At 43.5% G+C, this 22,538-nt stretch overlaps 2 protein-coding genes across 2 annotated transcripts; both read left to right on the top strand.

Moving 5' to 3' along the window:
- Nucleotides 1-1,720: 1,720 nt before the first annotated feature.
- On the top strand, nucleotides 1,721-7,130 carry atp5mc1 (ATP synthase membrane subunit c locus 1). Its single transcript, XM_062408327.1, has 5 exons — nucleotides 1,721-1,873; nucleotides 3,293-3,340; nucleotides 4,778-4,858; nucleotides 5,041-5,219; nucleotides 6,683-7,130. The coding sequence occupies exons 2-5, from the start codon at nucleotides 3,302-3,304 to the stop codon at nucleotides 6,795-6,797; spliced, it is 414 nt and encodes a 137-aa protein (XP_062264311.1). The 5' UTR covers nucleotides 1,721-1,873; nucleotides 3,293-3,301; the 3' UTR covers nucleotides 6,798-7,130.
- A 4,867-nt stretch (nucleotides 7,131-11,997) lies between these two features.
- ube2z (ubiquitin-conjugating enzyme E2Z) lies at nucleotides 11,998-22,018 on the top strand. The gene is made up of 7 exons (XM_062408793.1): nucleotides 11,998-12,872; nucleotides 13,425-13,497; nucleotides 16,523-16,710; nucleotides 16,847-16,958; nucleotides 17,118-17,230; nucleotides 18,217-18,307; nucleotides 18,778-22,018. The coding sequence occupies exons 1-7, from the start codon at nucleotides 12,415-12,417 to the stop codon at nucleotides 18,958-18,960; spliced, it is 1,218 nt and encodes a 405-aa protein (XP_062264777.1). The 5' UTR covers nucleotides 11,998-12,414; the 3' UTR covers nucleotides 18,961-22,018.
- Nucleotides 22,019-22,538: the final 520 nt, after the last annotated feature.

The following is a 22,538-nucleotide window of genomic DNA, read 5'->3' as shown; positions in this document are numbered from 1 at the left end:
TGGCTCCTACTCTACTTTTAGAGACTTTAGGGATGACAAGTAGGCCTGAATTCTGGGAGCGCATTTCTTTAGTGGGTTGATAAGGTACTAAGAGCTCTTTAAGGTAAAATGGCGCCATATTATTACGGGCTTCGGAGGTGAGGAGGAGAATTTTGAATTCTATTCTAGAATGAACCGGTAGCCAGTGTAGCGATGTTAATACTGGAGAAATGTGCTCTCTTTTCTTGGTTCTCGTCAAGACACCTGCTGCAGCATTTTGGACAAGCTGTAGAGTCTTTAACAACTTACTGCTGGAGCCTGATAGTAATGAATTACAATAGTCCAGTCTCGATGTAACAAAGGCGTTGACTAGTTTTTCTGCATCTTTTTGCGAAAGGACATGTCTGATTATTGATATATTATGCAAGTGGAAAAAGGCGGTCCTAGAAATTAGTTTTAAATGTGAATTAAAGGACAAATCAGGATCGAAAATCACTCCCAAGTTCCTGACTGTTTCATTGGAAGCAAGGGCAATGTCGTCTAGCGCAGCTATATCATGAGATAAGTATCTCTAAGGTGTTTAGGGCCAAGTGTTATAACCTCTGTTTAATCTGGGTTTAATAAGAAAAAATTGCGAGTTAGCCAGGTTTTTATGTCCTTGAGACATGCTTGAAGTAAAGTTATTTGATTACTTTGTTGCGGGTTTTATTGACAAGTATAACTGGGTGTCATCCGCATAGCAGTGGAAATTTACTGAGTGTGTCTTGATAATGTTTCCTAGTACAAGTATATATAATGAGAATAAAATTGGGCCGAGCGCAGAGCCCTCTGGAACACCATGGTTAACAGAAAAATAAGATTTAAACCAGTTTAGGGCGGTTCCTTTAATGCTATTTAACTGTTCTAATCTGTAATAAAATGTGATGGTCAATTGTGTTGAATGCTGCACTGAGATCTAACAGGACAAGGAGAGACACAAATCCCTGATCTGAAGCTATTGGAAGGTCATGAGTGACTTTTGCCAAGGCTGTCTCTGTGCTGTGATTAGCTTTAAACCCACACTGAAGTCATATATATTATTTTTCTGGAGAAACTCATAAAGCTGATTGGCTACAACTTTTTCTAAGATTTTAGACAGGAAGGGGAAGTTAGATATTGGTCTGTTATTGGCTAAAACCTCTGGGTCTAGGGTGGTTTTTTGAGAAGGGGTTTGATTACTGTTATTTTAAAGGACTGTGGTACATACCCTGATGATAATGACAGATTGATTGTATTCGCTGCTGGCCGCTAACACCTGCTTACATCAACTGGCAGCTGGCAACTTAAATTGAGCAGAAGACCTTCAAACGTACACAAGGTACTCACCTTTTCGTCCTATATTCTAAAAAAATAAGATCTACAATCTACAATTGAACCAACAATTATCAAAAAATATGATTTGTTTATTATACAATATATAGATATATAATTTGCATAAGGAATACTGACATTTATCGTTATATTCTTGTGTAGGCGGGACTTCCCGTAGACTAACCAATAGCTGTATAGGACACTGGATGTGCTTTGAAAGGTCGCCTCTAGTAAACCCGTCCTTCGCGGCAATACTGTCCAATAAAATTAATGAAAGTTCCATTGGTCCCGCCTTCGCAAACCTTTTGGCCAGTCAAAAGCCTGGTGCCTTAGTAAAGCTCAATTCTATAGGCTGGAAGGACGCATGTGAAGTGGCAATGGGCCAATTATGAACGAAGGAGGGTTTTCTAGGACCAATGGACGTTTAGGACGCAGAGGCTGAGCTTATAAAGTACAAGGTGACAGTTCGTCTCAGCCTACATTCATTGACTGCCGCTGTGCGAGAGCAGATTATCCCGGACCCTCCGAAAGCCCGAACTAACCGGTAATGTTGTATCCCTCAGCGGCTGCTCCTCTCTGTAACCTCCGTGGACCGCTTCATTAATGCATTTGTGTGTGTGACGGTTAACCGGCTGCGTGTGAAGTGTCAGTACATATTGGGAAGCTAGCTGTCTTTGCTAACGGTAGCTAGTAAGCTAGGTCGGCCATTCAATGACTTGGGTTCTTGGGAATGACTTATTGATCTGAGCAGTGCGTGTTTTCCCGGTTTATCATCGAGGCAGCGAGGGGAGCATCGCTAACATGGGGAGTGAGCGTCGGGACAGACCGGGGTACATCTTGTGCGAGCGGCGGGTCGCACCGGGCTCAGCGCTGCCAGGCTCCGCTGACAGGCGGCTGAACGTAAAATGTCTGACACGATGGGCCTTCCGTGCTCCGTGGGAGTCTCACGCTGAAAGGACACTCCTGTCGGACACACGCGGGGGCGTCTCACGCCATGTCATTGCACTCCCACCCGGCGAGGGGTCATTCTAGCAGGGGGTGCACTGACCCTGCTTTCTAGGCCCCATTTGACCGTCTGCGGCTCTTTTTTTGACCTTCACCGCTGCTAGCTGGTTAGCTTAGCAACTTAGCTCTCCTCTACGCTGACAGTCTGCCAAACAGTTGACAGATCGACGCGAGCTACCCCCCTTTCCTTTTTTGATATAGTTAAAATCGTGTTTGTCCTTCCTCTACATGATGACAATGGTCAAACTGCACATCTTGGAACAGCTGAACGTTGCAATCGGACATGTCTTCCAGGTCGCAGCTAATGGCGTCTGAGAGTGGGAGTGCTGAAGCCATTCATTCTGCAGCATGTGTGGACGTTTAGCGGTTTAGTCTGGAGCTGATCCTCGCAGTAGTCGATGAAATTGGATTAGCTTCCTGGCTGAACTGGTCAGGAGCCATTGACCAGAGATCCACTTCTCATCTGTGAACTTGTTGCTAGACATTTGCATACTTAAGATTACTGTCACCCGGTGGTATATAATTCAAGTTTTTGGAATCAGGACTTTATACACCTGAAATCTATTTCCACGAGCATGTGTGTCACTTTGACCCTGAGCTATATACAAGTTAACCTTGCAGCCATGTACTGAAGCTTTAGCTCTCACTCTTTAAATCATCTGTTCAGACTTCAAGGCAGCACACAGATTTGAAAAGAATCTGAAGTCATAACCTTGGGACATGGATTGATGTAGTGTACACATTCTGTTGATCTAAGACTTTTATGAAGATTGGTAGACTTTTGTGTAAGTGTATGTTATACAAGCAGGTCTGTATGACAACAATATGTCATTCTTTCTTTCAACTTGAAAAGTTCCAGGTTTACTTAATGTGAACATGACTGACGTTAATCAGGTCACTGAATCAACTGCTTCATCCGCTGTGTTTGAAGACACTAATGTTGTTTCTTCTTTCCCAGGTTCCAGCCATGTACGCCTGCGCCAAGTTTGTCACCTCACCTGCTTTGGTATGTAAGCTGTCTTACTTTGAACATCTAATGACATGTACAGCTGAGAAAACGTTGAAGATTGTAGCTTTGAAACTTGGTTCTAATATTCCCTAATATACCAAGAGTAAGCACTAAACACGCATTTTAAAAAACAACCCATTGAAACAATAATCTTAAAATGTCAGTGTCATGACTCCAAAGGATGACACATAGATGCCTGGGGAGTCATAAACTTTTTGCCATCATTGACTTCAAGGACACACTTCCAACTTGAGCGAGTTGTCAATGGGGGGTGGCCACACTGGGTTGATGCTTGGAGACTGTTGCATAGGCTGTGGCATTTCCATGTCAGCTGACACTGCAGCCAGAAGGCCATCCCAGTCAGGGACAAGTGGTGGAGGACACAGTTCCAAATTTAAATCTGACTTGCTGAACACCACAGTACATATTTGCCATAATGTAGTGCCAGGGCTGGGTTGAGTGGATACACTGATTGTAGAAATTAGTTATCTTGCTAATTTTGATTTATCAAATGCAATTTGCCAACATGGATTTAAAAGACAAGGTAATAGAGCTGAGACAATAAGCTTTTCAATCAATAAACAAAAAGCTAATCTGCAAATGAATTGGTAAATCATTATTAATTTAAATTTTGTTTGGTTAATTTCAGCTTCTCAAATGTAAGGGCTTTGCAGTTTACTTGATTAAAACTATGTAAATCTATTTACATGACATTTACACACATGCATTAGCAAATTAACTCTCTGAATCACTATTTTTACTTAAATTAATCTTTGCGAGGATTTCAATACTAGTGTGGCTAATAATTCTGCTGGCCTGCAGTAGTCATACAAGTGTTTACCGCCAGATTCGAGCGCTTCCTGAACTCATTAAACTCTGTATAGCTGCTTAAGACATGCATATAACTACACAGTACCTCCATATTTTCACTGAAGGAGGTGCATGTGTGAATGTCAGATTGCGACACCCTGCAGTCTTTGCGAACTTCTCCGACTGGCCTCCTAGTTTGAAGTCGCACAATCTCACGTTGAAAAAGTGGCGTCAGACATGGAGAAGACGCATACAGATAGGTCAGGAGAGATTGTGGTGATAAGAGCCGACACGGGTGTCTGTGTGTTAAGTAGTTAATACATCGCTTCCTGCTTCTGACTGCTCCACCTGTTGTGGCCTTGTTGGTGTAGAGAGCCTCCCGCCGAGCCAATTCTCAGGATTTTAACTGCAAGTCATGTTTGAGAACGTCCTGTGATTCACATTACTGCTACACTCTGTTAATTTCGATACGACATTAAAGTGCCTATAGAGGCTTCAAATTTAGTTGAGATTAGTTGTTAAGGCCTCTTCTATTTTGATCTTGGCTGTAGAAAATAAATTGGGGGATGCACAATTTCTCATTGTGAGTTTTAATGTGTTCTTCTTTTTCTGTTGTGAATGTAGCTGCGTGGAGGGTCCAGAGTCCTCGCCCGGCCAGTCTCAGTCTCCCTCTTCAACAGACCTGAAGCCTCAGTAGAGCAGCAGGTTGGTTTTTTTCACATTCTCCACTCCGATATAACACTAGTATCTTTTGGTTTGAAAAAATCTGAATAAATCAAAGAGTCTTTAATTTTTAACTATTTTCTGTTTCTCAACATCAGTCTGACTCATTGGCTCTTTGCTGATGCGTAGCAGAGGCAATTAATAACTACTTTCTCCTCTCCCAGGCCTTGTTGCCACTGAGTCAATCTGTAGTCGCAACTCGCTCCTTCCAGACCAGCGCTGTCTCCCGAGACATCGACACCGCCGCCAAGTTCATTGGTGCTGGTGCTGCCACAGTGGGTGTGGCCGGCTCAGGAGCTGGAATCGGAACAGTGTTCGGCAGCCTCATCATTGGCTATGCCAGGTAACAATTTTACACATCAGCCATTTGGATGATTTGGTCCACAGCACTTTGAGGTGCTTCTCGTGCTTTTGAAACTCTAAATCAAACTAGGTTGGATAATTACAGGAGTGACTTCATCTGCATCATCAGCCTACTTGTTAAAGTAATGGCAAATTAAGCACAATACTAAATGAAAGTTGTCTGTATGTAGTCCAGCAAGTGCTGGAAAGAACCCAATTCCTTCAGATTAATAATTAGTAAATATAATGATAAAGGATATTAACACTTAAAGTGCTGTTAAAAATGCAGACTGAAGTCAAACCAGTATTTGTCCAAAACAAACTGCATTTTATCCAGTCTTTTCATATAAACTACATTGCCTGAAAGCTGCATGCTACTGTCATATCAAAACCTTCCTAGTGGCAGCAATTTGCTGACAGTACAGCTGCAACATCATGTTTAGTTCTACATCCATGTTCAGCTGTTCTGAGGGGAAAGGAGTATAAAGAAAGAACGCAATTACCTTTTATAGCTGTAAATGTACCAATATCTGTGAAAGGAATGGCCACAACAAACTGTTACCTAAACTTGAGTTGTTTCTAACATGATACCAACGTAAGGGCTCAATAGAATGGCCCCTGAGTTGTGGATTGTAAGGCTTACAGGGTGGGGGCACTCTTATGGATGTTACTGCCAGTGAGTGTAAACGCAGTGAGGCCTTATGATAAACATTTGAGCACAATACATGCATGAAACGAAAGCCTTGTATCGACGGAGTTCCATGTTTGATTTAATGCAATTCATTTTTCAACTTGTTGAAAGCTGCAGTACTGTTGAACTGCACTGCATCATGTTGACAGTTGTTCTGTCTAATCTGTTCAAATGAATGAAAGTCCAAACAGCAGACACTCTGCAAAACCAACTGCAGCTTCCAAAATGAAACAACTCCTCCAAGGCTTCATCCACATGAACATTTTGGCTCCTATGTTTTAGGTCCCTTCCATACTAACGTGTATGACTAACACTTGCGTACACCGGAAGCACTTTATTGTTAGATTCAGAGAGAGCTAGGCTACAAACGAACAATGGCTCATCTCATACACATGTTACCGATTGTAAAATGATGAACTTTAATACACAACTAATGTTTGCATAGACATTCGGGTCAGTAACACCTGTAATTGATAATCCATGTTGTGTTGTATACTGGTTGCTAAGGCTGATACTGGTTGTTTTCTCTTTAAAGGGGGTCATGTGATGGGAGCCTGACAAATCCGTGAAGGCTATATAGTAGTAGTAGTAGTAGTAGTATGGATGAGATTCAACAGAAACTGAATCTTCTCGCTGCGTTTACAGTGCATTAGTTGTGGCTCTATGTACCTGATAGCCTGAATCTTCTCGCTGCGTTTACAGTGCATTAGTTGTGGCTCTATTTTCCTGATAGCCTGACTATATGTTTGACTCCTCTGTGCTTTCCTCCACAGGAACCCCTCCCTGAAGCAGCAGCTCTTCTCCTATGCCATCTTGGGCTTTGCTCTGTCTGAGGCTATGGGTCTCTTCTGTCTGATGGTGGCGTTCCTCATCCTGTTCGCCATGTAAATGTGGAAGCACACCCACGCCTCTCTTCCCTTCACTTGTACCTCCTTGCCCTCCTTCTGCCTCCTATCCCCTCCCTGCTCCCTTCTTCCTCCCTCCCTCCCTTCCTTCCATCTGAAGAGCTGGGGCGGAGGGTTTCCAGAACGGGAACTCTGAACGAGCTGATGGGCCATTCCAATCAACAGGGGGAAAAACAATATTAAAGATCTGAGATTAACAAACCTCCAATCCTACATTTTTATGTTCCTACACTTATTTTTGTTTTTTCTGAAGTTGTATGTAAGACCTCACTTCGGTTGAAAAAATCTGTCCAGAATAAATGGTTGGAATAACTGATATCTGTTGTGTTCTTTCTCTTTTTTAACAAAGACTACTACTACTACTACTACTACTACTACTACTACTGAAATTCATCTGTAGCTCTTGGTCTCTTTCATGTGGTCATCTACCAATGTTTGTCTGTCTTTAATTCAGAGTTCCAGTGTGTAAGATTTGGTGGATATATTGACAAAAATGTTATATAAAATAATCCAGTTGATGTTATCACAAGTGTTTCATCTAAATTATACAAATCGTTTTCTTTACCATAGATTGGGCCCTTTTATATTTACATACTTTATATTCTCATTTGGAGTGGGTCCTCTGCGGACACAGCAATGTTTTTAAAGTAGACAAAACTGGACAAATTAAACTCCTTGAGTTTTTATGACTTACATGTTTGGAAGGGGAGGTTGAGGTGAGGGGTATTCAGCTGTAACACGCAACTTCACCACTAGATGTCACTAATTCCTACACTGCGAATTTAAGCCTCTTTATAACAATTCACATTTGAGGGGGAAAAAAAATCCTCCTATGAGAGCAAGCGGTCATGTTCCATAGTGTGCTGTAAGAAAAAAAGCTTGTAGCGATTGTAAACTTGATTGGCATTTTGTTAAGATTGTTTTCGTTCAAATGGTTGTTTTTTCTCCTAAACCTAAATGTCTAAATTAATTTGGGTGGCAAATCTTACTTAAAGTTGATCAAATATTTGATTCCCTGTTGGCAAAGGGTATCCCTTCAGTTGAGGAATTAATCACTAAGCTGACATGTAATGTGAACATTTAAAAAAATAAATAAGGGAGAGGCTAGTGGCAGAAAAAACTGGACTTTGGGCAGAAAATTGGGATGACATCAGACTGGAAGGTCTCTGGTTTGACTCCACAGAGTAACAACAAAAAACGAACCTGGATGGACAACACTTGGACCGTCCAAAAATCCAAGAGGATTCTCCCCACCCCACTGTCTAGTGCCCCTGTGCAGGGCACCTTACTCCCCCAACATCTGCTCCCCGGGCGCCGTACATGGCTGCCCACTGCTCAGTATTTTCCTGCACCAGATGGGTTATAAGCAGAGCACAAATTTAAACCTAAAATACTACAGGAGGCACGACTGTGTGTGAATCTTGAAAAGTGGTATGTTAATGGTAAGCGTTGACAAAGCAAAACATTACAGTTTTCCTTCATACTATGGATGTATGATTGTCGTATTCAATGATAAAAAAAGGCAACATCAACATTATTGATTTTCCAAAGTTATGACTGTGAAATAGTGGTGTAGCTGTGGAGACCTGGTTTTGACTTAAGGCGAAAAATTGAATTACAATAAATGGTGTTTGTTAGATAATGGTCATCGGGCGTTGTTGCCTCACTGTAAAAAGGTTTCTGGTTAGATTCTTGATTTGGCTGGGGTCTTTCTGTGTGGAGTTTGCATGTTCTCCCTGTCTGCATGGTCTTTTCTCTACTCTGGCTACTCTGGCTTCCTCCCACATCTCAAAGACATGCAGATTGGCGTTATGAGAAATGTAGACTCTAAATTAAGTACGATTGAAAGCGAGAAGTTGACTGTGTGTTGGCCCTGTGATTGACTGGTGACCTGTCCAGGATGTATCCTGCCTCTCTCGCCCACTGGGATTGGTTCCAGCTCCCATCATGACCCTCAAAAGTATGAGCAGTAGCCGATGGATAGATTGGTAGGATCTATGTGCATGGTGGGAATCAAACAAGTCCTTATATCCTGAGCTGATTTTAGTTCATCATCAGAATCAGAATCAGAATCAGAATTCTTTTTATTGCCTTGTATATTTTCACATACAGGAAATTGCCTTGGTGTGGTTGGTGCACTTTACAAACAACAATATAAAAACAACAATATAGAGCAATATAAACATCAATATAAAAAACAACAATATCGAAAAAATAATATATACAGTAAATGTGTTGTGTGCGGTTTTAAGGTGCAAAGATTGGTGGTAGTGCCAATAATGTAGTGTTATAAATTATGTGCGAGGGTGGGGGGGGGGGGGTCAGCAGAGTCAGTGTGATGGGGGGGGCTTGTTTGTGAGCCCCACTGCCATGGGGAAAAAGCTGTTCAGGTGACGCGAGGTTTTAGTCCTGACGGCCCGGAACCTTTTCCCAGATGGAAGTCTCTGGAACAGGTGGTGACCGGGATGGGAAGGATCAGCGATGATCTTGCCTGCTCTCTTTCTGGTCCTGGAGTGGAACAGGTCTAGGAGAGCCGGCAGGTCACAGCCGATGACCTTCTCAGCTGACCGAATGATCCGCTGCAGTCTGCCCTTGTCCTTGGCAGTGGAGGCAGCGAACCAAACGGTGATGGATGAGGTGAGGATGGACTCAATGATGGCTGTGTAGAACTCAACCATCACTTTCCGCGGCATGCTGAATTTCCTCAGTTGCCGCAGGAAGAACATCCTCTGCTGGGCCTTCTTGGTGATGGAGGTGATGTTCTCCGTCCACCTCAGGTCCTGTGCTATGATCGTCCCCAGGAATCTGAATGACTCCACTGTTTTAACTGGGGAGTCGCACATGGTGAGGGGGGCGGTTTGGGCTGGGCTCCTCCTGAAGTCTGCCACCATCTCTACAGTTTTTGAAGCGTTCAGCTCCAGGTGGTTCTGGCTGCACCAGGAAGCCAGGCTGTTAACTTCCTCTCTGTAGGCGGCCTCGTCCCCATTGGAAATTAATCCAATAAGGGTGGTGTCGTCGGCAAACTTCAGGAGTTTGACAGAGGGATGGCTGGAGGTGCAGTTGTTGGTGTAGAGGGAGAAGAGGAGAGGAGAGAGCACACAACCTTGAGGGGCTCCAGTGCTGATGGTCCGGGTGTCAGAGACAAGCTTCCCCAGCCTCACGCGCTGCTTCCTGTCGGTCAGGAAGTTGGTGATCCACCTGCAGGTGGGGTCAGGCACGCTCAGCTGGGTCAGCTTGTCCCGGAGAAGAGCTGGAGAGATGGTGTTGAATGCGGAGCTGAAGTCCACAAACAAGATCCTGGCGTAGGTGCTGGGGGAGTCGAGGTGCTGGAGGATGAAGTGGAGTCCCATGTTGACTGCATCGTCTACGGACCTGTTGGCTCTGTAGGCAAACTGCAGCGGGTCGAGGAGGTGGTTGGTTATAGTTTTGAGGTGGGTCAGCACGAGTCGCTCGAAGGTCTTCATTACTACAGAGGTCAGGGCGACTGGTCTGTAGTCATTAAGGCCTGTGATCCTCTGCTTCTTGGGAACGGGGATGATGGTGGATGTTTTCAGGCAGGCGGGTACAACACATTCAGCCAGTGAGGTGTTGAAAATGTCCGTGAACAATGGAGAAAGCTGATCCGCACAGTGCCTCAGTGTAGAGGGGGAGACAGCGTCTGGTCCAGCTGCCTTGCGGGGGTTCAGTTTCTTCAGGAGCTTATTTACATCTCTCTCCTGAATTGAGAGAGGTGTGAAGGGGGGGATGGAGGTGATGGGGCAGTCTGGGGCCATTTTGTGGGGGGGGCTAGTGTCTTTGTCCAGGCTGGGGAGAAGAGGTGTGATAGATGCGGGGGGGGTTTGAGAGGGTCTATCGAATCTACAATAAAAGTCATTCAGATCGTTGGCAAGTCTCAAGTCTTCCACAGAGTGGGGGGATTTGGTCTTGCAGCCGGTGATCACCCGAAGGCCTTTCCAGACTGACGAGGAGTCGTGTGCTGCAAACTGTTGTTCCAGCTTCTTTGAATACAGTCGTTTGGCCTCCTTAATCTCCTTGCCAAACGAGTATTTAATTAGTCTGAACCTATCCATGTCCCCACTCTTGAAGGCCACCTCTTTCTCCAAACGAAGCTGTTTGAGTTTTGCTGTGAACCAGGGCTTGTCGTTGTTATAACACACCCTGGTGCGTGTTGGAATACATCGGTCTTCACAGAAGCTGATGTAGGACGTCACAGCATCTGTATATTCGTCCAGGCTGTAAGTGGCAGTTCTAAAAATGTCCCAGTCTGTGTTTTCAAGGCAGTCACGCAGCTCCTCCACAGCTTCTCTGCTGCTCCAGTTCTTTGATCTCAGCACAGCAGGTTTAGAAATCTTGAGTTTCTGTCTGTAAGCCGGGATCAGGTGAATGAGAGCGTGGTCGGACAGACCCAGGGCAGCGCGGGAGACTGCATGATAAGCCTTGCTGATGGTGCTGTAGCAGTGATCCAGGGTGTTCTCCCCCCTGGTCGGGCATTTAATTAACTGTTTATATTTTGGGAGCTCCTGAGATAAGTTCCCCTTATTAAATCATGTGATCTGAAATGATTAAACAAGGCCCTGCTTAGCCCGGCTGCACTGAGGAGAATTTGAATGTGTGGGTGCAGTCTCAAAACTGAGCTGACCATTAACGTCCTCTAGATTGGCAGTCATAGAAACAAATACTTTATTTGTTTATGTTTCTTGTTTTATCATTTACCCCTCAGTATTATTACTTGATTTGTTCAATATCCCAATAGCCTCAGGAGCTTTTCCTAAATCTCAGATTCACCACTGTAGGGCATAGATATCAACCGCATGAGCTCATGCAGGGATTGTATAGAGAACCTTCATCCAACACTCTCCATGCATCCCATACACTGCATGACAGCAGGGGACAATTAATTAAACTTCTCACATGAGCAGTGGATGGACACCACCACAGACCCTACATCCCATAGTACCAGTATCAGTCAAAACACATCACACATCACAGTCCCATGAGCACCTGCATGTTGTCCAGTCAGAGCATCCGGATCATCGATCGCCACAATATGAAAGGATTTCAGTCGATCTATATAACAATTTGTCACTAATATTTTTGATTTGATCATTTCAACAGTCGACACAGCCAGAGGGAACCTTTAACTTGAAAGTTCACACCGGATGTCGTGCGTGTGTTATCGTTGAGTAGCTTGGTGAGACTCGGATCCTGAAGTTACGTTGTGTTTACGGACTTCAGAGGATGCGGTCGGTTTTAAACCCTTTCTACTGACACCACATCCCGGTAAACCGACAACCCCCGAGCCCTGGAGTGGCTGACGAGGCGAAGCGAGGTAGACTGAGTCATTTCTCTGACCACCTCTTACTTTTTGGAGGCCTTGGGACAAGTGCAGTTCAGCTAACCACAAGTAGCCACCATGTCGTGGGAAGAAATGCAGTGTTTTGTGGCTTCACCCCTGCCCCGGCAGACGGCTCTCTGATCCAATCGGACCGGAAAACTAGCAGACGTAACTCAGCTGTCATCTAAGCTAACGTTAGCAAACCATAAGCACTGTCTGGCTCTCAACACCGTAGCTTGTGCTTTAGCCTGCTAGCTTCAGAGCCATGGCGGACAGCTTCGGAGAGAAGTCCAGTGGCAGTGCCCTTGGCTCAGGCGTCACCGGACATGGCAGCGGAGCCTCGCTGCTGCCGACTCTAACCAACTCTCTTCCCGGGGGGGCCTCGGTAGCCATCGGTGATCACCCGAGCTCCAGCCCGGCCTTCCCCCCTCCCGCTGCGGTCGTCCACAGTGGCCTTACCACTGTAATGGCACCCATGTCCGCTGTCACTGCTACCGCTGCCGGGTTTGGGACCACATTCAGCCCCGGCATCCTGCCACCGGTCGTGGCCGTGTCGCCATCCTTACACACCGTCTTGCCTCTCCCCGGTATCGCGCTGGGTGTCGGCGGGGTGGCAGGAGCGGGCCTCCTATCCCAAATCCACACCACGCCCTGGGACCCGACCCTCAGTACGGACTGGGACAACGAGAAGGCTTCCCAGCAGTGCATCCTGAGGATAAAGAGGTAATAACCACAAGTGCAATGGTTAATCGAAAACACGCATTTAGCAATTTCCATTTGTATAGACGCCTGCAAACTCAACGATGCGAGTAAAAGCGAAAGTGAAAGCAGTTTATGCGATCACGTACTTGAATCAATTAGCCTAGTACAGTAATACGTCATATCAGGAAAACCTGCTTTGTTTTGATCTACACTTACATTCAACATGTGTTATGTCAGATCTTAATTGAACAAAACTACAAAGTTATTAAAGGGTCAGTTCACCCAAATTACAAAGAGAGGTGTTTCACTTCCTCTTTGTAGTGTCAACCCAGGTATCACAAGTTCTGTGGAAGTTAATCAGGAGAATCCATTAGAAAGTTTGAACTAAGTGTGACTTCTTCGATTAAAGAGCTAGTACCTATGAAAAACATAGACAGCAAGTTGTTTGTGGAAAAGTATTTGTTATTTCCAAAAGCTTCAGTGATGTATATATCTATAGACTCCTCTCTATGATCACACTGCCATAGTGGGAACTTCATCCGTCTCCCTCGCATTCTCTCTTTGTATCTGCAGGGATATCATGTCAATCTACAAGGAACCTCCCCCAGGGATGTTTGTCGTTCCTGATCCTCAAGACATGACCAAGGTAACATGTCCTGTCTGAGAGAGCATTCACACTATGGCTCTGTTCAGACCTGGTCTTAACATACGTTCTCTCATTTACGATCACAACTGATCAACATTTATCTGAGTTTGGTGTAGCAATGCCACTATGGTCGAACATCAGCAGCCTACACTACCATGACTTACATTTTAAATAACTGATCTAAACAAAACAAAAATTGCATGTACTACTACTACTACTACTACTACTACTACTACTACTAATAAACTTAATTAAGGGCTGCAGCTATTGATCATCTTAGGTCTTGAGAATTGTATAGATTATTACATATGGTAACCCCTTAACCCTGAGTGGTGTTTGTAACTCCGTTAACAAAAGAGCATGTTAAATATGAAGCAACATAGTCATACGTAATGGTCAGAAGCGCTGCTAAATGCCCGTAACAACATTTTCACCCAACTCAGGGAGTCACCATTTAGGTTTAGCCACTGTTTCAATGTCATCAAATTGTGTTGTGCTATCTGACACAACCAGAGTCACAGACGGTGCATCTGAGATGCAGATGTAACTGTAACAAGCAGGTAGCACTGTGCAAACAATTTTTCTCTAACCCTAAACTGACTTAATCAGCATGTCAACACAACACTAAAACTATACATATCCACAAAGCCAGTACTGAAGATCATGCTAGTAACTCAGTTATTTCAAATCACAGCCTACTCCACAGATTCCAAAGATATCATATTATCTTTCCAGAACCAAACCTCACTGAACCAGCAGCTGAAAAAGAGCAAGAATCTATAAAGACATCCATAAATTTGGTCTTGCCATTGTTTGTCAAAGGACAAGCTTAGTTTTAGACCCTTACTGAATGAAACTGCAAGCGTCTGCTCCGTGCAGAGAGTATTATAACCTGAGGACTCTTGACCAACACCATACAATGAATTTGGTGCCAAAAGACTTTTAAAGGTTCTGGAAACTGGTCAGCATAGACTCAACACAGACACTCAGATCTGTACGAAAGAACAATAATAGAGAGAGAGAGAGAGACTGGTGCAGCGGCTCGCATGAAGCAATGGTAAAAAGGGGATTAATGAGTATTTGAAGGCAAAAAATAGGAGACTATTTAAAGGAAACGTAAAGCTGGGCCAGTGAGTGAGGGGTTTATAGCCATAATCCTAAGGACACTAACTGGATTTAAAATTGTAAATATAATTTAGGATTCAAAATCGGGGAGACAACAAATTAAATATTGTCGAAAATAAAAATGAAACAAGCAGAATTTAAATGTTAAAAATACAACATCAAAGGCAGATACAAGTAGACAATATTGAGCCATTGAAATTATGCGAGCCAGAGTAAATATGTTTTTAACATAAGTGAACTCTTGCAGAATAAAGTAGAGAAAATACTTTTTATTGCAATCCACAATGGAGGGGATTTAACAAAAAAAACTCATTGATTGTATATTTTAAGATGGTGATATGTAAAAAACTAAATTAATAAAAGTTAGTTCTTCAATACCGCACCTGGCTGTGGATTGAGCTCAGCCAAGCGCTGATGGAGTAAAATATGTGCTCTGCTGTTGGTACCACATTTACATGCATCTGCTCTGGTAAATATACAAAAGTGTGTCTGTTGCTCTAAAAGTAGCTGCCGCATGGAAATGTGGGACACCATTTTTTTCCTCTCCTTTCAAAAAGTTTTTCCAGCAATTATCATCACGCATATTGACATTTCTAAAAACATATCTCAGTTTTCTTTTACAGTGCAGTCTGACATTAGCAAGAAGAAAAGTTAACCCGATTTTCTCACAGTGACCACACAATAAGAAATAATAAAAAAGACTGTGAATGTACAGGCACACTCATGCAGGTAGGGAAATTTAACCCCTGCTTTTGACCCATCTGGTGCAGGACACACAGAGCAGTGAGCAACCTAAAGCCCTATGAGACGAATTGTAATTTTATGAATATGGGCTATACAAATAAAATTTGATTGATAAGGGGTAAGGAGAAAGGGTGAAATAAGATGGAGCCAAACAGTAGGCTTTGACACAGAACTTTTCACTAATAATGAATTGAAAGCTACCACACAGCATTATGTTTACAGAGTCTGAAGCTATAGGGATTACCTTGTTATCACAAGCACTAAATGACCACTCAGTACTTGACACCTGGGAGGGTCCTGGGGGGGATTGGTCATCTTCTGTTAAATTTAAGTTTCAGGAAAAAAATCCTTTACAGTTATATAAATGGCCAACAGTGTCCTTGTCTCTTCAGTTGCAGCCTGAATCAAAACCCTGCAGCAATAATAACCTTTTCTTCTGTATAAAAAAAATACAAAGATGAATTTCACAGAATTACTACATCTCCCTGAGTTTGTTTTCAGATGGAGTTTGCCCTATTGTCATGGAGACAGGTCAGCTGGTCTACTGCCTGGCACATAACCAAGCATTTCCCATGACAAAAGAACAAACTCCATCCTTATGCCAACAAGACCAAGAATGGCATGTGAAAGCTCCCTGAAAAAGGATGTAAGTGAAGTGAACCGTTGATTAATAATGAAATCACACCCAAGTTTCACGTGTCCAGTTACTTGAGGCCTGTATTTCATCTACTTTGAATTCCTCATAGATTGCTTTATGTTTGTTTGTTGAGCAGTGAAAGGGTGCTTTCCAGCATGTCGCACACTTTTACTGGCACAATGGGCTTTTCCAGTTCAACTTGTGTTGAAAACAGACCGGAAATCCTTGTTGAAGGAGTGATATTTTTAGGTCTGGAGATCACTGACTCTTGTCAATGTCGTTATTTGTACCCTTGTTTCTCTCAGAGTTGTATGATGTGGATATTGTCAGTGTTTTTCTAGGTCAAATTTTCTGCCCCATGATCTCTTTGTCCCCAGCATCCCTCTCTGCCTATGTACAGTTCTCATGGTCTATTATTCAACCCACCAATCTCTTCTCCTAACATTCTTCCCTATCTTCTGTCCATTAAACCAACTTCTCGACCTAATTAACCTTTACATTTTCTTTTATTCCCTACAGATCCACGCACTTATCACAGGGCCATTTGACACTCCATATGAGGGCGGCTTCTTTCTCTTCCTGTTCCGCTGCCCACCTGACTACCCCATCCACCCACCCCGGGTCAAGCTCATCACCACAGGACACAACACAGTCCGCTTCAACCCCAACTTCTACCGCAATGGCAAGGTTTGCCTCAGCATCCTGGGGTAAGTGGTCATTCTTTTCAAAGTCTGGATTCTTTTTTCTCACCACGATCCATCAAGGATGGTCCATCATGATGATAAATAAGTTACCTCACTTTAACCTTTTATAGGGTGCTGTAAGTTGTGTGTTTGTGTTTAGGACATGGACTGGCCCAGCATGGAGTCCAGCTCAGAGCATCTCATCTGTCCTCATCTCTATCCAGTCTCTGATGACAGAGAACCCCTATCACAACGAACCTGGCTTTGAACAGGTAGTGTGTGTGACCTAAGATGGAGTTGATGCACATTGTTTTAAAACCGGCGAGGGTTTAATTGATGAGTGGGTATATGTATATATTTTTTGTTGTTGTTTGTTTATTTGTTATTGATATAAATATATATATTTATATGTGTGTGTTTGTGTGTCTCAGGAGCATCACCCAGGAGACAGTAAGAACTACAACGAGTGTATCCGCCATGAAACCATGAGGGTGGCAGTGTGTGACATGCTGGAAGGCAAAGTCTCCTGTCCAAAAGCTCTGTGGTGAGACTTACACCCCTGAACAGACTTCATATAAATATCCATCCTGAGTGATCCGATCCCAAGTGAGCAGCTCTACAATGCACCCATGTGTCCTGGGCCACACTGATGGACCACCTAAATACATTGATTGTTTTTTGGCCACTGACACATTATAACTTTTGACATCCTGGCTCCTCTCTCTCCCTCCTACCATGACACACAGACACCTACTTTCAAACTGGCTTAAAAGAGCAAGTGCTCACCTGGAGACTTGTTAAGAAACATTCGAATGCCAAGTGTGAACAAACAAACTTCGATTTGTGATCTGATCACTCAAGATATGATGTTAATATAAAGTCTGAACAGGCCCTTACATAAATGTCTGAATCATCCTTTTGTCCTTCCGCCTGTAATATGCTTTTATTTGTGTAATGTAAAATGTCTTCTATATTTTTAACTATATTTCATCGTCACTCTACATGGTGTACTGTACATAAAACAACAACATAGAACAAAATAAAACAACTTCTTTGTGCTTATTAACTAAAGCTGCTTTTAGACATGCACTGAACTCCAGATAGTCCCTTGAAATTATCTGGAGGGGCTGTATGTGACAACGCAACAATGTCCAAGTTAGTTGCTCTGGACAATATTGGGAGTTTCTCCTTTGAGCCTTCAAATAATAACTGATAACCCCCCAGAAAGATGACTTGTATCTCAGGATGAAAAGAGGGGCCATATACAGTTTGCAGTTCATGAAGATTTCAGCTTGCAAAAACCCTGAGATTCGAGAGCTGTTGCTGATAAAAAACATGATTTCCACTTTGGAATTTAGAGTCATGTCCTGCCATCTGAATGCTCTACCCAGACGCCACATGCTCCAGAAATGTTCCTGTTATAAGCCAGTCTGACCAGAGAAGCTCTTGTATTTTTATTTAAAACACATTTTCTAGAGTTCATGCCTTGAAAACAAAAACTGAAATGGTGCATGCATTCTGTGTTTTTAGGAGTGTGATGGAGAAGTCCTTCCTTGAATACTACGATTTCTATGAAGGAGTCTGCAAAGAGAGACTGCATCTACAGGGACAGAACATGCAGGTGACTACATTTGTTTCTTATCTGCCTTTTCTCATTATACACTTTTTAATCAATGACAACTTAAATCTCAAAAATACAAATAGTGTGGGAATTTATTTGATGCTATCAGCCATTAAATCCAAGCAGAAATGTTGGATGGATGTATATCACTGCTTTTACTGTGTTTAACAATTCTGAGTCAGCACAGTTTGGTATTCACCTCAGTTTTGTCCTCACAGGCTGGTTCTTAAAAAAATGAAAATGCAGAAGGACAAAACAATTTAATAGAAGATCATTGTCTTTTATTTTGAAATATTTTACAAGTAGATAAAACACAATTTGTGTTTTAAATGATGTAACGGTAGCATGTTTGATTATACCTGTGGCCAGATGTAAGCAGCTATGGTTCGAGTCAAGGAGTAGCATGCACCTGGTGTTTCTGTCTGTTTCACCTCTCTCTGTTTGCTTACTTCTCTGTCTCCTCTACCCAGGACCCATTTGGTGAGAAGCGTGGTCGTTTCAACTACCAGGGCCTGCAGGCTCGCCTCAGCACCACCCACAGGCAAATACGGGAGAAAAACCTGGCAGAGGGCGACCCCAACAATGATGACTCGGACTCAGACACCAGCTCCTCAGGGACAGACCCTGACAGCCAGGGCAGCACCCTGCCCTGACTCTCAGGACGGTTCTGGACTCAATGCCAGGCCGATAACTAAAGACAAAGGGACCTTTTTCTTATTATTTACAGTGGAGGAACAAAATCACAGAAGAGATCGCAACACCTATGTCTAAGGCAGCCCAGACAAAAGCATACTTCTTATATGCAATTCTCCAGCCTTGCTGCCGCGGTGGGCCTGTCGCCCTCCACCCTGGTGTCACTGCTGGTCTTGGCTCTGCGCCCGCCCTCCACTGGCCAGCCTCGATACACACCGGCACTGAACTAGCTTCCCACCCATTATAGTCAGAGGTCCTACATTTTTCCTCCCTCCATTTGCTCCACTCCACCTTTAGTTCTCTCTCACCGCTTCATGTCACTTATAAGGCTCTGGTCCATCCCGGTGATGCCACTGCCATCCCACTTCCACTTGATTGAGCAGAATCCACTCAAGCTATAGCTCCTCATTTCACCTCTGCGTTTCAACCACCCGTTTCTACAGTAGATCAGACTGCATGCTACTCCTTGACTGGAACCAAGCAGCGTAGTATGCTTCAAGAAGCTGTCAACAGATGCTAAAGATGTTTTCCTCAGCCGAAGCCATCTTGCCGCCCCCTACATAGACCCTTCAGCCTCAACCGCCGTCCTCATCATAGTCGGTGTGCCGGTTACTCAGTCCAGGCAGCTTGCACACATCTCCTCCCTGCACTAACACCATAACACACGTCCCCTGGACAAACGTACTTCTGACCTCCATCACAAGAATAGCGCTGCTTGTTGGGCTGAACACATATCTCGTCAGGAGTCTGAGCCCATTAAAAACTAAATGAATCGTTATGGTGTTAAATGTTTCTGGAAAATTAGTTTTCATGTCTCTAGCCCCATTCCTACCCTTGGTCAAGGGGTGCAAACCTGCCTCCACTCCACAGGGATTTTATAGACTGTTGCTGTGTGATCGGGCTTTGCTCTTCAGAAGAGATGGGATTCATCCAAACAGGCAGGCTAGCTGAACGGCGTCGGCTAATATTCAGGCATGCGGTCCAGTCCTCTCAATGTGCATGGCTGTTTGAGATCACCAGCCCACGTCATTCATTCTTAACAGCACATAGGTCTCTATTCTACGCTGCCATCTAAAATCGTTAGCTCCCCCTGCCTGAATTGATTGCAGAAGAGCAAAATTAGCAGTCATTGGTGATCGAATTACTTGGGTGGTGAGGTGTCTGCATGGGTTTTATTTTATGCTCCAGCTTCCTCCCACAGTCTGAAGACATGCAGATTGGGTTTAGATTAATTAGGGACTCTAAATTACCATAGGTGATATCGTGAATGGTTGTTTGTTTTGGGTCTGTAATACGCCTGCGACCTGTTCAGGGTGTATCCTGCCTCTCGCCAAATGTCAGCTAGGTTCGGCTCCAGCTCCCCATGCAAACCTCAAAGAATCAGCAGTATATATGATGATTTCAATACTTCCTATCATGTTATATTTTGTCCGACAAAACGCATCAGCCAATTTTATTCCTCATGGTCTACCCACCCTCCAAAACCCAACGGCGGAATTCTCAGACTAGCTGATGCTTTTTGAGCCATGTGCCTTGTCTCCTCTGGCCAGGGTGAAACCACACCTCACCTCTTCAGGCTGGACTTCAGCTGCCCTCACGGCAGGCCGCATTCAATCAGCAGCTCTGGACTATTCGTAACAATGATTCCTGTGTATTATGCAGTTCTGCTTAGCTTTCAGTTAATGACTCTGTTTGGCAGAAAAAGAAGCTGTTAAAAAAAATTGCTGAAACAGATGATAACTTTCTATGTGTCGGTTTATCTGTGTCCATCGCTGCTGCTTGTGAGATAAAAAACAGATCACGCTGTTCTTCAGCAGGTATATTGGAACTAATGAAGGCCGAGAAGAGGGGACCTTTCTGTTGTTTGTTACACTAAGGGTAACTCAAGATGCTCTGCTCTGTCTGAATAAGGCCTTGTTGCATCTGTGCAAAGGTACACAGGATTATTATGCAAATGGTTTTGCGGAAGATAAACTCCCAATAAACCACAGCAGTGATTTCAGAAGCATCCTTTTCAACATTAGATGTCGGACTCGACTCGGATCACGTCTATTGTGACAGAATCTCGTATAAAGGGCAAATATGCTGTCAGCCTTTAATGATCCACTTTTCAGAGCTGACTTATTATTTGGTCCATGCAACAACACTACAGGAAATGAAATGTTGCTGACAGGCAGCATTGCTTGCAGTCTTAACACAGTGGAGAGGTGTCCTCTCGGAAAAAAGTGAGAATCAGATCTGGCAGAGTTTGTATGGCCTCCGGTGATGCTCATTTTTTACAGTCTCTCTTAATTGAGTACTCACAGGTCCATTTTTACATAATAATTCCAGCTTATCGTTTCTGGTTATAAACAGATCTCCCTCTTTTTTAACTCGACTGTTAAAGGTACAAGAAAATCCAACGGCCACATTCCAGCTGAGCCGAAGCTAATGATGCTTCAGCCATCTCTGTCCCCCAAAAGCGAGTCTCTTCATCGGCGGTACGTTTGTTAATCAGACTCTAATCTGACTGCGTTCTTCTTCAGCCTTTCTCAAACTCTTTTAAAGAAGCTCTTCAATGTGAGACATATGGGTCAGATGCATGAACACCTGTTGTGCTTGTTGTAGCTCCTCCTCGTATTTTGTTGCCCCTCCCAGTGTGGCTCTCTACATGCTTCATGTTGGTGAAGAGAAGCAGTCTGCCTTTGCTGTCAGTGTGTTTCCCTCTGATAGAGGTTGGTGAACATTCAAATTGGATTACTAATATAGGGCATTTCGGTTTCTTTCTCTTATAGTTTTTCTAGAAAAATAATATGAGAAGCAGCTCCTAGCAGAATGATCTGACTGTCAAAGTGTGGATGCATCAGACTTTCTGAAGAGAAGAGTCCATATTCCTGTCTGTTTGTGATGTGTTCGAAGCAGGGTTCTTCTGTGGCTCCAAAACAGCTGGATTACTTAGAAAAGTGATCATTTCCGGGTCTTGATTGTGTGGTTATTGTACAGAAGTTCTGAAAGTACCGAATAAAATGTTAAGTCCTACTTGTAATGAAAGTCAATCCTTTTGTCGGCCCACTGTCAATTTAAATGTTTTTCACGAGTCCACATTCCATAGAGTTTATTTCATGACACAGAATAGTCAGTATCTAACTATAAACAAGATACAATTATCATAGAAGCTGCAGCTGCTAACAATAAACCTTTTTTTTGTTCTCTACCAACTCCTTAAGAAAATATTCCGCTCTCTTTATTCAACAGTTAGCTACTAACATTCTTTACTGCAAGGCGGGGAGCAAACACTACCAGGGCTTTGTCACTGGAAAGAGCTACCCACCCACTACTGCTAAGAAAACTAGACCAGTGAAATCCCAGGCACAGAAATGTCCAGGGAACCAGATTCGTTCACATTTTTTTTCTATTAAGATGCATCTGTGCATAGGTCAGAAGTTTTATACTGCTTTGTCTTAATTAATCCTGGCTCGGTGGACATGAATCAATCAGACTGCTGTCCCTTCAAGCGAGCTAGCACTTATAGCAGAATGCTATAATAATGATGGACTTG

The sequence above is a fragment of the Platichthys flesus genome, chromosome 16 (genome assembly GCF_949316205.1).
Source record: "Platichthys flesus chromosome 16, fPlaFle2.1, whole genome shotgun sequence".
Lineage (NCBI taxonomy): Eukaryota > Metazoa > Chordata > Actinopteri > Pleuronectiformes > Pleuronectidae > Platichthys > Platichthys flesus.
The sequence above is the reverse complement of the archived record's forward strand: the minus strand, read 5'-3'. Positions and strand labels throughout refer to the sequence as shown.